Below are 14,639 nucleotides of genomic sequence, written 5' to 3'. Positions count from 1 at the left end.
ACATCAGATATTTCCTTTGTGCTAAATAGTTATTTCAGACTCTTCTTCCAGTAGAGTTAGCAACCTTCTATCTCTGATCTGGCTTGCTTTTTAAGGCAGAGAAGAAAATGTAGCTGCAGTGTTAACCATCTATTTTAAAGCATACAGATAAGCTATATTCCTCATTTGCAGCTAACAGAAGCTTAGATGTCTGTTTGTTTTGGCTATTTGGACTTGTGTTTATTGTAAGACCATGGTTCTACTTTACTAGTGTTTATTTTTATGGAAAAGTAAGCAACGCTAAAACAGACTTTAAACTGCTTTCTACTTGCAGGCCCAACTGGAATTTTGATGGTAGTGACAGATCTCCTGTGCAGTCCCTGGAAATATCAGGCAATTATGGTGAAGATGAGGACATGGATACCTATCTTTCGGATGCTGAGAAAGAGGCAGAGTCCAGCTATCAGAGTAATGAGAGAAGGGGAGAAAATGTTAGAACCAATGCTATTTATGCTGTTTCCTGCAAGAAGAAAAAGGTAGAGTTTTTAAACGTGTGAATTCTTTTACCATGTTTTAATATATGCATGCAAATATTAAATATTTCTAAAACTTTTCATTCTCTTCTTATTCTTTAGACAGTTAATAAATTTTTATTTCACATCTTTCTTTTTGTGGTTCCTTTACTCCTACCTGAGTTAGGTTTGTTGATCTCAGATTGCATATCCCCAGTTATTACGTACCTTTTCTTGCCAGAAAAACACTGGTATTGTATATAGTAATTGTGCATAATTTAGTCTTATAAAATGTTCAATATTTTGTGTTGAGCATAACAATTATATAAGTAGGTTGTTAAAAGCAGTAGGAACTCTACTTTTAAATGGTTAATGATTCAGTATTGTGCTAATGAGCAGAGACCTAGATAGAGACAGGGTATTCAGAATCAAACAAAATAATTGTTGTCTTGAAGACCACTGGAGTTTTCTGTGTTAGCGTTCTGGATTCTCTTAACAAGTAATAACAAGCAATGGGCAGCTTAATACTCCTAAGACACATTTAGAATTCAGTCTAAAATTACACAAAATTTTAGCAAACAGGAAGAAGTAACTGAATAGTAAAGAGCCAATAAAATGTTATGTATGTGGAAGAAACCAGAAAATGCCCCTGACTGAAGGGATAGTAGTCAGAGAGGAGGGAATGACGGGTAAAAAAAAGGAGTGAGTGGAATATGTGGGACACTTGTATCCCATTAACAGGAAAAATAGCAAAGGCAGTGTTAAAAATTATTCTTGAATCCCCCAGTGCTGTGATACAGTAGATAAATGGTTGACCTTTTATTAAGAGCAAACAAGTAAATGCAGGATAATTTCACAGGCTCTTGTGACTGAATAATGTGACAGGGACTATTTGCCCTGTGAACTAAATGGCTATTATAGTTTCCTACCTCTCATCGATCGTTTTAAGATTTAGATTTTATACGCATAGAGCCCTAAAACAAGCAAAAAATGAGTATGTCTTCTAATTTATTGTCTTAAAATATTAGAGTAGAATTCCATATGCAACTGGGACAGTAGTATGCTGAAGATTTCATACAGGTGTCAAGACACACGGGCTATTTCAACAGCATTACCATGATTTTGGCTTGTCTTATTTTTATATAGGAGGAGTTTCCACCATCTAGTACAAATGATGAAAAGAAGGAGGTGCCTTCTCATGAAACCGAGTTTCAGGTACTGGTGGATGAGTCAAATGTTCAAATACAAGGTAAATAAGTTTGCTTTAAGTCAAAATGCATACCTTTTAAGGCCCTTATTTCCCCTTAGGAGTAAAATTATCATATAGTATTACCCTCTAATGCACTATGTCTTCTCATGTAGTATGCCCTCTCATGTAGTATACCTCTCTACTTGCTTTGCCCCTTTCCTCTGCTCTTGTTGAGATCCCACTTGTTCCAAACCCCCTGCCATGGGCAGGGGCACCCCACACTAAACCATGTCACCCAAGCCTCTGTCCAGCCTACCCTTGAACACCGCCAGGGATGGAGCATTCACAACTTCCCTGGGCAACGCATTCCAGTGCCTCACCGCCCTTACAGTAAATAACTTCTTCCTTATATCCAATCTAAACTTCCCCTGTTTAAGTTTTAACCCATTACCCCTTGTCCTGTCACTACAGTCCCTAATGAAGAGTCCATCCCCAGCATCCCTGTAGGCCCCCTTCAAATACTGGAAGGCTGCTACGGGGTCTCCACGCGGCCTTCTCTTCTCCAGGCTGAACAGCCCCAACTTTCTCAGCCGATCTTCATATGGGAGGTGATCCAGTCCCCTGATCATCCTCGTGGCCCTCCTCTGGACCTGTTCCAACAGATCCATGTCCTTTTTATGTTGAGGACACCAGAACTGCACACAATACTCCAGGTGAGGTCTCACGAGAGCAGAATAGAGGGGCAGGATCACCTCCTTTGACCTGCTGGTCACGCTCTTTTTGATGCGGCCCAGGATATGGTTGGCTTTCTGGGCTGCAAGATGATTTATTTTATTTTTTTTTTCAATATTAAAGTAGCAAGGTACCAGATCGTTTATCTTTCTAGGGAAGTGGTATTGTTTTTGCTGTATTTTAAGTTCTGGGCGTTAAAATTGTACACCAGGACAAGATTTTGACAATAGAGGGCTGGACATGATCGTCAGTCTCAGGATATCACCATAAGCTCTGAATTTTAAGCTTCACAAATATATTTTTTGCGGGAAGTAAATGGATTAAATCAGGGGAATTTGGTTCATAACTGGACATGTTATGAGAAATTGGAGATACATAAATTCGATAGGTGGACCACTTGGTGGGTAAAGAACTGTCTAGATAGCCGCACGCAAAGAGTTGTGGTCAATGGCTCAGTGTCCAGCTGGAGACCAGTAATGAGTGGTGTGCCTCAGGGATTGGTGTGGGACCAGTCTTGTTCAACATCTTTGTCAGTGACATGGACAGTGGGATTGAGTGCGCCCTCAGCAAGTTTGCCGATGACACCAAGCTGTGTGGTTTGGTTGGTACACTGGAGGGAAGGAATGCCATCCAGAGGGACCTTGACACGCTTGTGAGGTGGGCTGATGCCAACCTTATGAAGTTTAACCATGTCAAGTGCAAGGTCCTACACCTGGGTCAGAGCAATGCCAAGCACAGCTACAGATTGGGCAGAGAAGAGATTCAGAGCAGCCCTGCGGAGAAGGGCTTGAGGGTGTTGGTCAAGAAGAAAATGAACATGAGCCGGCTTCAGTGTGCACTTGCAGCCCAGAACGCCAACTGTATCCTGGGCTGCATCAAAAGGAGCTTACCAGCAGATCGAAGGAGGTGATCCTGCCCCTCTATTCTGCTCTCGTGAGACCTCACTTGGAGTATTGTGTGCAGTTCTGGTGTCTTGAACATAAAAAGGACATGGAACTGTTGGAACAAGTCCAGAGAAGGGCCACGAGGACCATCAGGGGACTGGAGCGTCTCCCATATAAAGACAGGCTGAGAAAGTCGGGGCTGTTCAGCCTGGAAAGGAGAAGGCTGCGTGGAGACCTCATAGCAGCCTTCCAGTATCTAAAGGGGGCCTACAAGGATGCTGGGGGTGGACTCTTCATTAGGGACTGTAGTGATAGGACAAGGGTAATGAGTTAAAACTTAAACAGGGGAAGTTTAGATTGGATATGAGGAAGAAGTTCTTTACTGTAAAGGTGGTGAGGCACTGGAATGGGTTGCCCAGGGAAGTTGTGAATGCTCCATCCCTGGCGGTGTTCAAGGGTAGGCTGGACAGAGGCTTGGGTGACATGGTTTAGTGTGGGGTGTCCCTGCCCATGGCAGGGGGGTTGGAAATAGATGATCTTAAGGTCTTTTCCAACCCTAACTATTCTATGATTCTATGTCATTAGGGTGTTTCTTGTAACAATAGAATATTGTGAAGGAAAAAATATGACGAGAGTAAGAGCAATTACAAATTTATTACATAATTATTTTGTCCATTCTTTTAAAATCGGGAGAAGTAGGTATCAGAATTTGCTGCAGAGCTGCAATATGCAGTTTTGACAGAGGATGGCAGAAGTCTACTATCTGTTGGGTATAAACCGGGAAGAAGAACTGAGTCGTTTTGGAAAAATCTGTATCTTTCTCAGTGTTATTTATGTGGCTCCCAGTATTATTTCAATATTATTTCAGTGGAGTTACTTGGAAAAATTTCATAGAGAACAATGTTCAGAAAGAAAGGGTTGCTTTGGGAGCCATATGGGAAGTGGATATATTAAACTGAAAGTAATGAGACCCATAAACAGTTTCTTGTCCCACTTCTACATAGCAAGTGATGCAGATCTTGGCAGTGGTCAGATTTGCACTGTCAGAGATGCAATAGGATTCAAGCTCAGTAAAATCAATAGAAATACTTCATTTATCCTTTAGTGAACTTATAATTGTGGAAGATAGCAGTACAGCTTCATTTCTTCCATAGTTACATCTGTACAGCATGAGGTAAAGTAAGGTCTCACACCAGTATCCAGATACACCACTAGAGAGAGAATGGATAGTTAGTGATGTTAATTTGTCATTTTGGAAGGACTGTCATACATTTATTTGCAGTATCTATATGGTTACATATCCATATGAATCCTTACAGTTTACAGACTTGCAAATGCCTTTTTTTTTTAATTGACTGAAAAATCTGTTTTAATTTGGCAGAAGACCAACGTCTTGGCTTGAATTTAAAGGTAAGAAGATTAATTTGTAAATTTGGGGGCAAAGAGTGTAATAAAGAGCTGATAGTTTACAGGCACTTAAAATTAATTTATTGCTACTAGGGAGTATTTTTCTTTTGGAGTACAAAATGGCTAATCATTCCTTTTGAAAAAAGTATGACCATGTAAAAGCTGGGTTTTTTAAATTCATTTTGAAATATATTTCTGTTGTTCTTCCTGTGAAAGAATGAAACTGAGAGTGAAAGACATCATGTTATATAGCAAGAGATGACTCTTACTGTTAATTTTCAATTTTAAGCCTGGCTTCAGCAAATTTTTATCTGGTTTTCCAGCTGGTCCCATCTGCATGCTTTCATAAGCTTGAAAAAGAATACCCAGAAGTTTAGTTTCCTAGATCAAGTTGCTAGAACATTTTTTACAAAAATGGTCAGTTCTTCCATTGTTAAGGTCACTTTTTTCTTCAAGTCCTTGACCACATATATTTTACATATTAATTTATTCACTGAGTCACAGTTAGGGACTGACAGTTTGTGTCATAATTTACTATCCTAAAGACTTATTTTATACAAACTGACAATTAGGAGCTATTATCCATCCTGTTTGGTCAAGAAGCTTTATGCTTATGTATCTTTTATGTCAGCAATAAAATTGTTTTAAGGACTATACATCTAAAGAAAAATACTAAGTTTCAAGTGTCCATAAGTGACTGATGGCGGTGGTAAGTGGCAAAATGATGTATAAATGCATGAATGAGAAATTGTTGATATAAAGCAAACTGCTTCAAAAGTTCTGTTTCTTAAGTTCTCCAGCAGTGATTCTGTTCAGAGTACTTCAGAAAGTAACTTTTAAAGCACATTAACTAATTATTCATTGCTCTGCTAGGAAGAAAAATCATTAGCTGAAAATCTGATATGTGGAAAGCCTCCACCATCCCCAGGTACTTCTGATTTTTCTATTATTTTACTACACGTCTTCACTTTACTACTATGCATATATATATATATAAATATATTTTCCTGCTTGTATTCTCTAAGACTAAACTGGGGGAAGAAGGGGAAGCAATTCTCCTCTACACGAGGTGAGAAAGTGCTAAGTGCTCTGTCATATATATAAAACAGTAGTTCCAGGATTTTTATTAGGTGTTTTTTACTTGCTTTGATATTACAATCTGAGTGATCATTAAATAAATGATTGTGAAATGATGTAATAAAGTGAGACTAGAACTCTCCAATTCCTTAAGTTTCATCTACACTAGAGGATGTCGCCATTATTAAGTATTTGATTGCAACCTAAGTGGTAAAACATACAGGGATAGCAGATGCATGGTCTGTCTAATGCCTTATTTGTATGTTACTGCGTCCATGTAACAATTCCAGGCACAGCACCTTCTGAGCTTTGTGTGTCACATGGATGGGATATGTCATGAGTTACTGGGTTTTGGTGTATTTCTGTGCTGTCCAAGTATCCTGTGCCTTCCCACAGGAAGTTTACAGTGACCATAAGTGCCTGAAATATTGCTAAACACATGAAGCTGTCATATTTACAAGAGATAGCTCCAAATCTATATACATTCTTTACTAGGGATCTGTTCTATACTAAGCTATATTCACGCCCACATGCTACTAGATAACGGTGGCTCTTAAAAGTCTGATGGTAAGGGTAGAATCTCAGCCTTCGTTTTAAGAAGCTTTTCTGCCCACACAGATGAAAGAAAAATTTGAATGTGTGATCCGTTATTACTGATGCAACAAGTATATCTATGATTTTGCAGATGATCTTGTTTTACTTCTGTAAGGACTGCTAAGTAACTTCTGTTCAGTAACAGATCATTGAAGCCTGTTCAGTGAGAAGGAGGGCAAAGCTTTCATTGCATAGGGGATAAAACTAAGGAGGGATCAAGAGGACTGACTGGTCCATGCAGGGTGCATACAATTCAGTGGATATTTCTGTCTTACCTCTCTAGTCACTGATGCTAGGGAGAGGGAGATCTGCTGACACTTTCTGTTCCCTTTAAGAAAGGAACGTTTTCAGTGTCTGAAAGAAAAGGTGGGAGCTTTCAGCCACTCTACTATGTAGCAGCTCTCTTTCCAAATCCACTTTTTTATTTGTGGCGTTATCTTCTGGAAGCTATGAGCTGATTAATGTCTTACGGTATCATTCACACATAATGCTAATATTAGGAAATAAGTATTGAAACTTGCTGAAACTCAGAGTCTGAAAACTATTTAAATACCTTGCACTATGGCATTGCAGATTTGTCTATACGGGCAAGACAAGCACAGGAAAATATGAGTAAAGAGAAATTCAGAGAACTAAAACAAGAAAACTGGTCTTTGAACAAGGCATACCAGGCTATGGTTCAGCAATTTCAGGGAACAAAACAGGAAATGGAAGAACAGCGATTAAAGCTGAAGAGACTAAAAGAAGAAAACACAAGACTTAAAGAAGCTGCAGAGAAGTCACATAGAGAAGGTGGGAGAAACATATGTAGTTACCTTGTTTGATTTTTCTGATTTCTTACAAGCTATTCCTGCAGTAGTAGGTTTTCACTTACTGCCTTGAGCAAGTATCTGTGCAGAGTGTTTTCCAAACAGTATTTTCTACATGTATAAAAATTTTGTCAACGAATACTTACATGGTCATGAAAAATAATTAGTTGGTGGTTTGAAATGTAATATTTTCTTGTTAGTATTTTTTCATGGGCTTATACCATTGCAGTATTTTGAGAGAAGTTCTCCTATGATTCTAGCTTCCTGAGGGTTTTTTCCTTACAATTTACAAATTATTGTGGACATTCTTTGAATTTTGATTGAAATTTCTTGTTGGATGTTTGTTTGATAGAGGAGGCTACAGAATTGCTTTCTCTCAGACAACAAGCGCAAGAACTGATAGATGAAAATGATGCTTTGAAAAGGACAGTTCATCGTTTAAATGTAGAATTAAGTCGCTATCAAACTAAATTCAGGCCATTGGCCCAAGAAGAGGTAAGAGTCTTGGTTATAAAAGCACTTTGTACTGAAGTGTCCCATTGTCCTTTGATTCATCCTTGAGTTTTTAAGACTCTTTACTCCAAATTGGCCAGGTGCTATAGGCTTTTTCTGAAATTTAAAATAAGCATTTATCATTAACTTGTAAGAAGTTAGACTTTCTCCTATTAATAAGATACTGAACTTCCAGTTTTGGTGACTTTTATTGAGTGTGTATTACATATGCAAGACATGTAATTAGAAATATAAGCTTGTTTGGGGTAATACTTGTGATTGCAATGGACAGTCGTTGGTGCTTCAAAGAGCAGGAAATAATTTCAGTATCTTTTAAAAAATCTCCTTTAGCATCTAAAACTGAAAAGTTTACCCATGAAAGGACCACCACCACCATGGCTGGTAAGTAAAGTAATATTTTCACTTACTTGCTCATTCCTTTCTGACTAAAGTAGTAGAATTAGTTTACAGGACCTAAAATATTCAGGATATTACTTAGTTGCTCTGCTGAGCCATCACATACAAGTACAGCATTATAAAGATTCATGTTTGTTGCATAAAAAGATGTAGGTCAGAACTTTGCAATGAAGTGTGCAGCCCCAGTTGCAGCTCCAGGCTGCGTATAATCACCGACACTACTGAATGTAAATTAACTAAAAGTCCTGTTACCTTGAGAATCATAAATACCATCTTCCGTCTTCCTTTAGTATTGTCTAGCATATAGTTTGCTTCAAGGAATATTGTTAAATTGTTAATCTTCTTAATTGTTAATCTTCTTAATAATGTCGGGGTTATTTTTAAGATTATACTAAAAGAAAATAGCATATTTCAGTGATTCCCATGGTAGGAATGGTCATCAGTCTACTGGGTGCTTATGAATTTCTGGCAAGGAGAAGACAAATAGTCTGTGAAATTGAATTTGTAGTATGTGAAACAATTTTTCCTTGAAATGCTAATCAGATCTTAAATTTTCTTTTCTTGGCGTTATTCAGAACTGTACAGAAATAGGGAAGTCCTCTTTCTGCTCCGCCTTTCTAGCTATATATAATATCCAAGAAGTACATACATACGTATTTAGTTTTAAAGATGCAGGTTTGAGAGTGTAAAAATTCCTTTCCTACTTAGTAATAAATTTGGGCTAGATTATTTACTAACTGTATTCTCAGCTTAGTTTCATATTCATTTGCATACATATTCTGCTGGTTTATATATAAGTAATAGCTGCTTCTTAGTGAAGTGTGCAGGCGTAGCATCCAGCCTTGTCCTTTCCAAAGCTTGTCCCTCAGGTGGTGGTCTGAAGTGCTTCTACAGCTTTATTTTGCATGTAGTTGTCTGCATGTTCGTATAAACCCTGCACTTTTGTCTGCAAAGTATGTATAAAAACAGCTTTTAAAAGTTAACAGTACATAACAGGAGAAATAGTAAAAAATATTGATAAGATTGTGGTTTGTGATAGGTTTATATGGATTGATTTTTTTTTATTTTTTTTAGTTGGATATGAAGTATTTGTCACCTCTTCTATTGGCTTATGAAGACAGAATAAGAGAAAAGGAAGATTTACATCTAGAACTTGAGGCAAGTTGCCACTTAAAGAACATTTACACTAAAGTAGAAATAAACCACTGAAAATTTTTCAGGTCTTTGTCAAAGCTGTTTTCTGGCTCAAAATGAAAGTGACTTTGTTTTACTTTTCCATGCATAGTTACTGTACTATCTTATCCTACTTAGCTTGCTTTTTTTTACAACTTGTTCAGGTATAGAAGCAAGCACTACACTGGCATGTACAAGAATTGGATTCTCTGAATAGAGTAAGACATAAAGCCAGTCAGTGGTAGAAGGAATTTGCAGTTGTGATTGATTCATAACAGGGGATTCAGTGCCCTATGTCGCTATTCTTCCAGTTAGAGGCCTGTGGATTTTGTGGTAGAAGAATATTTACTTACAGCTATTTCAGGACTGAATACTCTTCTTGCTCCTTAGAAGTACTTTTTTGTCAGTGAGTCTTTGAAAAATGGTGATTTGCTTCAGAGAAGAGCAGCCATAGGTTTTCAAATTTATTTCCTTAGAAAAATTAAACCGTGTAATGAGCAGAAAACATCAAGGGTTTTATATTACTGTAAATTCATTGTATTATCCTACCATATTCCAATGTATGTTGTTCATATTGATAATATAGAGTATCATTTAGTAATTTCCAGAATTTATTTTTTTTAAACCATATTTTAAGGATCTACAGCTTGCTTAACTTGAATGACACTTGGCAAAAATGTGACACAATTCAAATATCTGTATTATTTTTAATCAAATATTACTAGATGGAAGTCATTTAGACGTGAAGTATGCACATCTGAATTAAAGGTGGATAGAGAGAATATCACAGAATAGTTAGGATTGGAAAGGACCTTAAGATCGTCTATTTCCAACCCCCTTGCCATGGTGAGGGACACTTCCTACTGAACCATGCCAACCAAGGCTCTGTCCAATCTGGCCTTGAACACCACCAGGGATGGAGCATTCAAAACTTCCCTGGGCAACGCATTCCAGTGCCTCACCACCCTTACAGTAAAGAACTTCTTCCTTATATCCAATCTAAAATTCCCCTGTTTAAGTTTTAACACATTACCCCTTGTCCTGTCACTACACTCCCTAATGAAGAGTCCACCCCCAGCATCCTTGTAGGCCCCCTTCAGATATTGGAAGGCTGCTACGGAGTCTCCATGCAGCTTCTCCAGGCTGAACAGCCCCAGCTTTCTCAGCCTGTCTTCATATGGGAGGTGCTCCAGCCCCCTGATGGTCCTCGTGGCCCTCCTCTGGACTTGTTCCAACAGATCCATGTCCTTTTTAGGCTGAGGACACCAAAACTGTATATGATGCTCCAAGTGAGGTCTCATGAGAGCAGAGTAGAGGGGCAGGATCACCTCCTTCAACCTGCTACTCATGCTCCTTTTGATGCAGTTGGCTTTCTGTGCTGTGAGAGCACACTGAAGGCAGCTCATGTTCATTTTCTGATCAACCAACACCCCCAACTCCTCTGCAGGGCTGCTCTGAATCTCTTCTCTGCCCAACCTGTATCTTGTTTTTATGTTTTTAACAGAAGAATTAGAAAGCACACAGGCGTGTATATTTATAAGTTTTGTTGATTTAAAAACCAAAACAGAATACTGCTAAAAAAATTTATGTGGATTTCTTTCTCTTCCAGAATGATATAAAGAATTTTAAAGTTCAAGTTGAAAAGTTGGTGAAGGAGAATGAAGACCTGCATGAACAATTAAATAAAAATAACTTTATTACCCCTACAGAATGGCAAGTAATATTAATAAAAATTAATTCAAAACCTACTCATTATTTGCTTGTTGCATGCAAACTTTTAAGGCAGCCCTTAAGGAAAAATTCTGTTCCCCTAAAGCAAATTAAGTTTTGCTGAAGAGTTAGTTGGGTCATGATTATGTCTTTCAGAGGCTGTGCTGATCTGCAGTGCCTGGAATAATTTTGAAGTAAAGATTAAATAGTGAGTGTGCAGTTTTGCACCTGAAGCTCATGTAATTCTGTCCCAGAGCTTGCAAGTTACATGCTTAACTTTTATACTTTTACTAATAGTAGGAGTGTGCCTCAGTTTTTCACTGGAATAGGGCATTAGAAGAATCTTGCAAACATAATGAAATTAAATTGTATAAAATGCTTATGAGGCTTAATAACAATTTACCTAAGTCAGTTAGTAACCGAGATGGAGAAAAGACTGGTCATACTGGTTCATCACAAGATGATTGTGAGCTTTTTAGGGCAGCAGCTGTAAAGGGGAAAAAAAACAGGCAGTCTAGTCCTGTGGAATGTTAGAATAGATCCTTCTAGTAGAAGCTGGACAATAACCACACAATTACATGGAAATCTGGAGAGTCCCAGTCATCCGTATGTATGTACAGGGAAACAAAGCTGAAAGGGTTTGTGCTGTAGCCAAGGAAAAGGAGGGCCTCTTTTATTTGGAGTGTAGAGATATTTGCCTTTCTTGTTTAGGAAACAAAAGCTGAGAAAGGACAATGTTGCTTTCTGTAGGCACATCAGGAACAGGAGGCATACAAAGGACTACATAAGCTGCTTTTATAGGACGGGAGGGCAGAGTCTAGGACAAGTGGGTGTTCATTCACCATAAACAAACCTAAGTTGGAAATTGGAAGAGGATTCTTAACCAGTGTAACAGGTTTTTCAATAGCATCCACTGTGAGCAGTGAACATAAACATACTGCACTGATTATGCAGGTGGTAATTGTATGGAAGGGACCATATGACACTGAGTCCACACTAGGAGAACTTCATGACTCAGTATGTCTCTTCCAGTCTTAATCTCTGCAGATTTAACAAATAACATCAACTGTCAGTGAGACTCTCCTCAAGCAGAACTATAAAGTATTTAGTTTTTGTATAGATTTGGTTAAATAGGATATTATAAAGGTATCAGGTTTATGTTTTGAAAACAAATTTGGTTCACTTAGTAGTTACATAGCTGTCTCCAAGTCATCGGCACCATTATGTAGCTTTAATTCTCTTAGAAGTCTGAGAAAGCTGGGACTGTTTCACTTAGAATAATTTGTTCTTTAAAGAGGTTGAAATATAGTTTTGTAACTTGACACTATTGGAAGCCATTAGCGTTTTCTCTTTGGCCATAAGTTAATATTTGAATTGTATTTAATTTATAAGCTGGTTGTCACTGCAGGCAGCAGCTGCAAACTCAAGCCAAGCTAGTTTTGGAAGAAAACGGATTGTTGATGGAGCAGCTTAAAATTCAACAGGCTAAAGCAAAAGATACTCACAGACAACATGTTCAAGAAGGTAAAGTGCTTGAGTTGCTAGTCATTTTAGCTACACCAAAGCTGGTTCTGCAAGTTTAGTTCTGTTTTGGGATGGGGAGCTTGTTTTGGTGTTTTTTAGGGCAGGGTGGGTTGGTTTGGTTTGGTTGTTTTTTTTCAACTTCATATATGGCTACAAAGCATTGCTGAATGTAGGTAACCCTAATATGAAATGAAGCTCTCAGATGTCAAATGATACTGAAAGAAATGTCAGTATCACCTACTGACGCTCTACAGCATACTCCAGTTTGATCTGTTTCCTCTGAAGATGTGAGAAGAACTGTTAAATAGCAATATGCTCCTTTTCAGAATTTAAGAGCACTTTAAATTTTACAGGTTGGTATTTGTGGGGTATTTGCTTATTTAAGTTTCAGTTTAGAATTTGTAGGGTTTTTAATTTTCTGCTTTGTAAACAATGTTTATTGCTTAAGATAGTTAATTACATGCAGCAGTATTTGATTTTACACTTTTATAATTTGATACTGCTTAAATTTACATGCATCCTCAAATAATAATCTGTTATCTATTGCTGTTTTATCAGAGGTTTGTAGTTGCCTGAATTCAGAACACTTGCTATTTCTTGTCTTGCCTGTAAATATTATTTCTTGAATGAGATTGATTTTTTCTGCTGCTAATTATTTTTTGCAGCAATAGATTCCTCTGGATGCTACTTCTTAATTAGTCTGACTTGATATTAGAAAGAGAATTAAGTGTGGTGTAATTTAAAATCCCAGAACTGCAACTAAGATTTCTTAGTGAAGTTTAAAAGGCAAAATTTAATTTTTATTCACAGATCAGGATGTTCTGAAAAACGTTTAATCATGACAGATTCATGTAAGTCACTGATGAGAACAATTTCATTAAGTGAATTTATGTAGCAAAACTCCACTGCTGAATTTTTTGCATTCATTTGCCACCTAATTTCATAAATAATTTCCTTTCTTCATTTAAAGTTTCTGAGTTTCTTGTCTAGTTTCATATATATATAGATAGCTGTATATCCACCTGCGTTTAGAAGATAACTATTCATACCCAAGCCCAAAGGACAATGACCCAAAATCAGGTGTTCCTCTTTCCAAATCTCAAATAGCGATGTGGTAAGAGTTGTCAGAACATCCCTAGGAAACTGACAGATTTTGTTACCTATTGCTGGAGTTCTTATGAGGAAACAAGGACCCTGATCTTCCATTCAATTCCTGCAACTGTTTCGGCAGCATATTTGGTGACTGAAGTACATACTACAGGAAAAACTCATAGATCAGTGGACAGAAACTAGGCAGTTTTGAAATACGTGCTCTACCTACTAGGCTACAAAAGTCATGTTGCATTTTAGGTTCTTTCCCTGAATTAACAAAGTCTGAGTCGTAGGATTTTTGAGAGTAAAATGACATTTCAGTGAGCAGATAGCTTATAGCCCTGAAAAGAAGCAGTCTTAAAGCTTTAGCACTTTTCCAAAACAAACTGCCTGGGGGGAGAACAGGGGACACACACAACACACACCACACCAAACTAAACTGTTAAAATACAAAACAAACTGGCAAATCCACTATTTCAGAATGCTGTGAACAACTGGGAATTAACATATTACTGGTGTAGTTGGAGTTAATTAGTTGATTTAGTTCTACAGTGCTCAATTGTGGGGGTTTTTTTCCTCCTAAAGCTTCAAAATTGACCAAACAGATAATGATCTTGGAAGATAAGAAACAGGGTCAAGAAAAAGAGATAGCAGCGTACCAGAAGCAGCTGGAAGCTTTGGATTCTATTTGTGAAGATCTAAAAGCCAAGTTGAACAGCAGAATAGCAGAAGAGGAGCACTTTGCTTTGGTGAAGGATTTAAAAAGGTATGAGATTACATAGGGGGCATGGAGAAACAGTTCCACAAAACACCCACTTGAACAGATATGCATACACATGACTCTGTAGGTAAGAGGGGAATAGAAACATGCTGGTAATCTAGAAAGGTAACTTCAAAGTGTAAGGAAAGTACTTCAAAAAATACTGTTGTGCTTTTTATAGACAACTAAATTTACAGAAGGAAATCCCAGATCTGGAGACATCAGTAGAAATGTTTCTACCATAAGAGTACATACTTCTAAACATACCTTTTTCAAGAGTGGAAGAGG

General features: G+C 37.7%; 1 protein-coding gene across 1 annotated transcript in view; it reads left to right on the top strand.

The window, feature by feature from the left end:
* The window catches only part of CEP89 (centrosomal protein 89), a 31,570-nt gene that overhangs the window by 3,562 nt on the left and 13,369 nt on the right, over nucleotides 1–14,639 (top strand). The window contains exons 4-14 of the mRNA XM_061345904.1: nucleotides 314–515; nucleotides 1,638–1,740; nucleotides 4,678–4,706; nucleotides 5,577–5,631; nucleotides 6,948–7,166; nucleotides 7,536–7,678; nucleotides 8,027–8,077; nucleotides 9,167–9,250; nucleotides 10,875–10,982; nucleotides 12,388–12,499; nucleotides 14,177–14,357. Coding sequence (XP_061201888.1) covers nucleotides 314–515; nucleotides 1,638–1,740; nucleotides 4,678–4,706; nucleotides 5,577–5,631; nucleotides 6,948–7,166; nucleotides 7,536–7,678; nucleotides 8,027–8,077; nucleotides 9,167–9,250; nucleotides 10,875–10,982; nucleotides 12,388–12,499; nucleotides 14,177–14,357 — 1,287 coding nt within the window. The remainder of the gene's footprint in view (nucleotides 1–313; nucleotides 516–1,637; nucleotides 1,741–4,677; nucleotides 4,707–5,576; nucleotides 5,632–6,947; nucleotides 7,167–7,535; nucleotides 7,679–8,026; nucleotides 8,078–9,166; nucleotides 9,251–10,874; nucleotides 10,983–12,387; nucleotides 12,500–14,176; nucleotides 14,358–14,639) is intronic.

Source organism: Neopsephotus bourkii, unplaced genomic scaffold (assembly GCF_033783945.1).
Source record: "Neopsephotus bourkii isolate Nb327-2 ecotype Australia unplaced genomic scaffold, CSIRO-AGI_Nbou_v1 NB_245, whole genome shotgun sequence".
Lineage (NCBI taxonomy): Eukaryota > Metazoa > Chordata > Aves > Psittaciformes > Psittacidae > Neopsephotus > Neopsephotus bourkii.
This window is presented reverse-complemented; position numbering and strand designations above follow the sequence as displayed.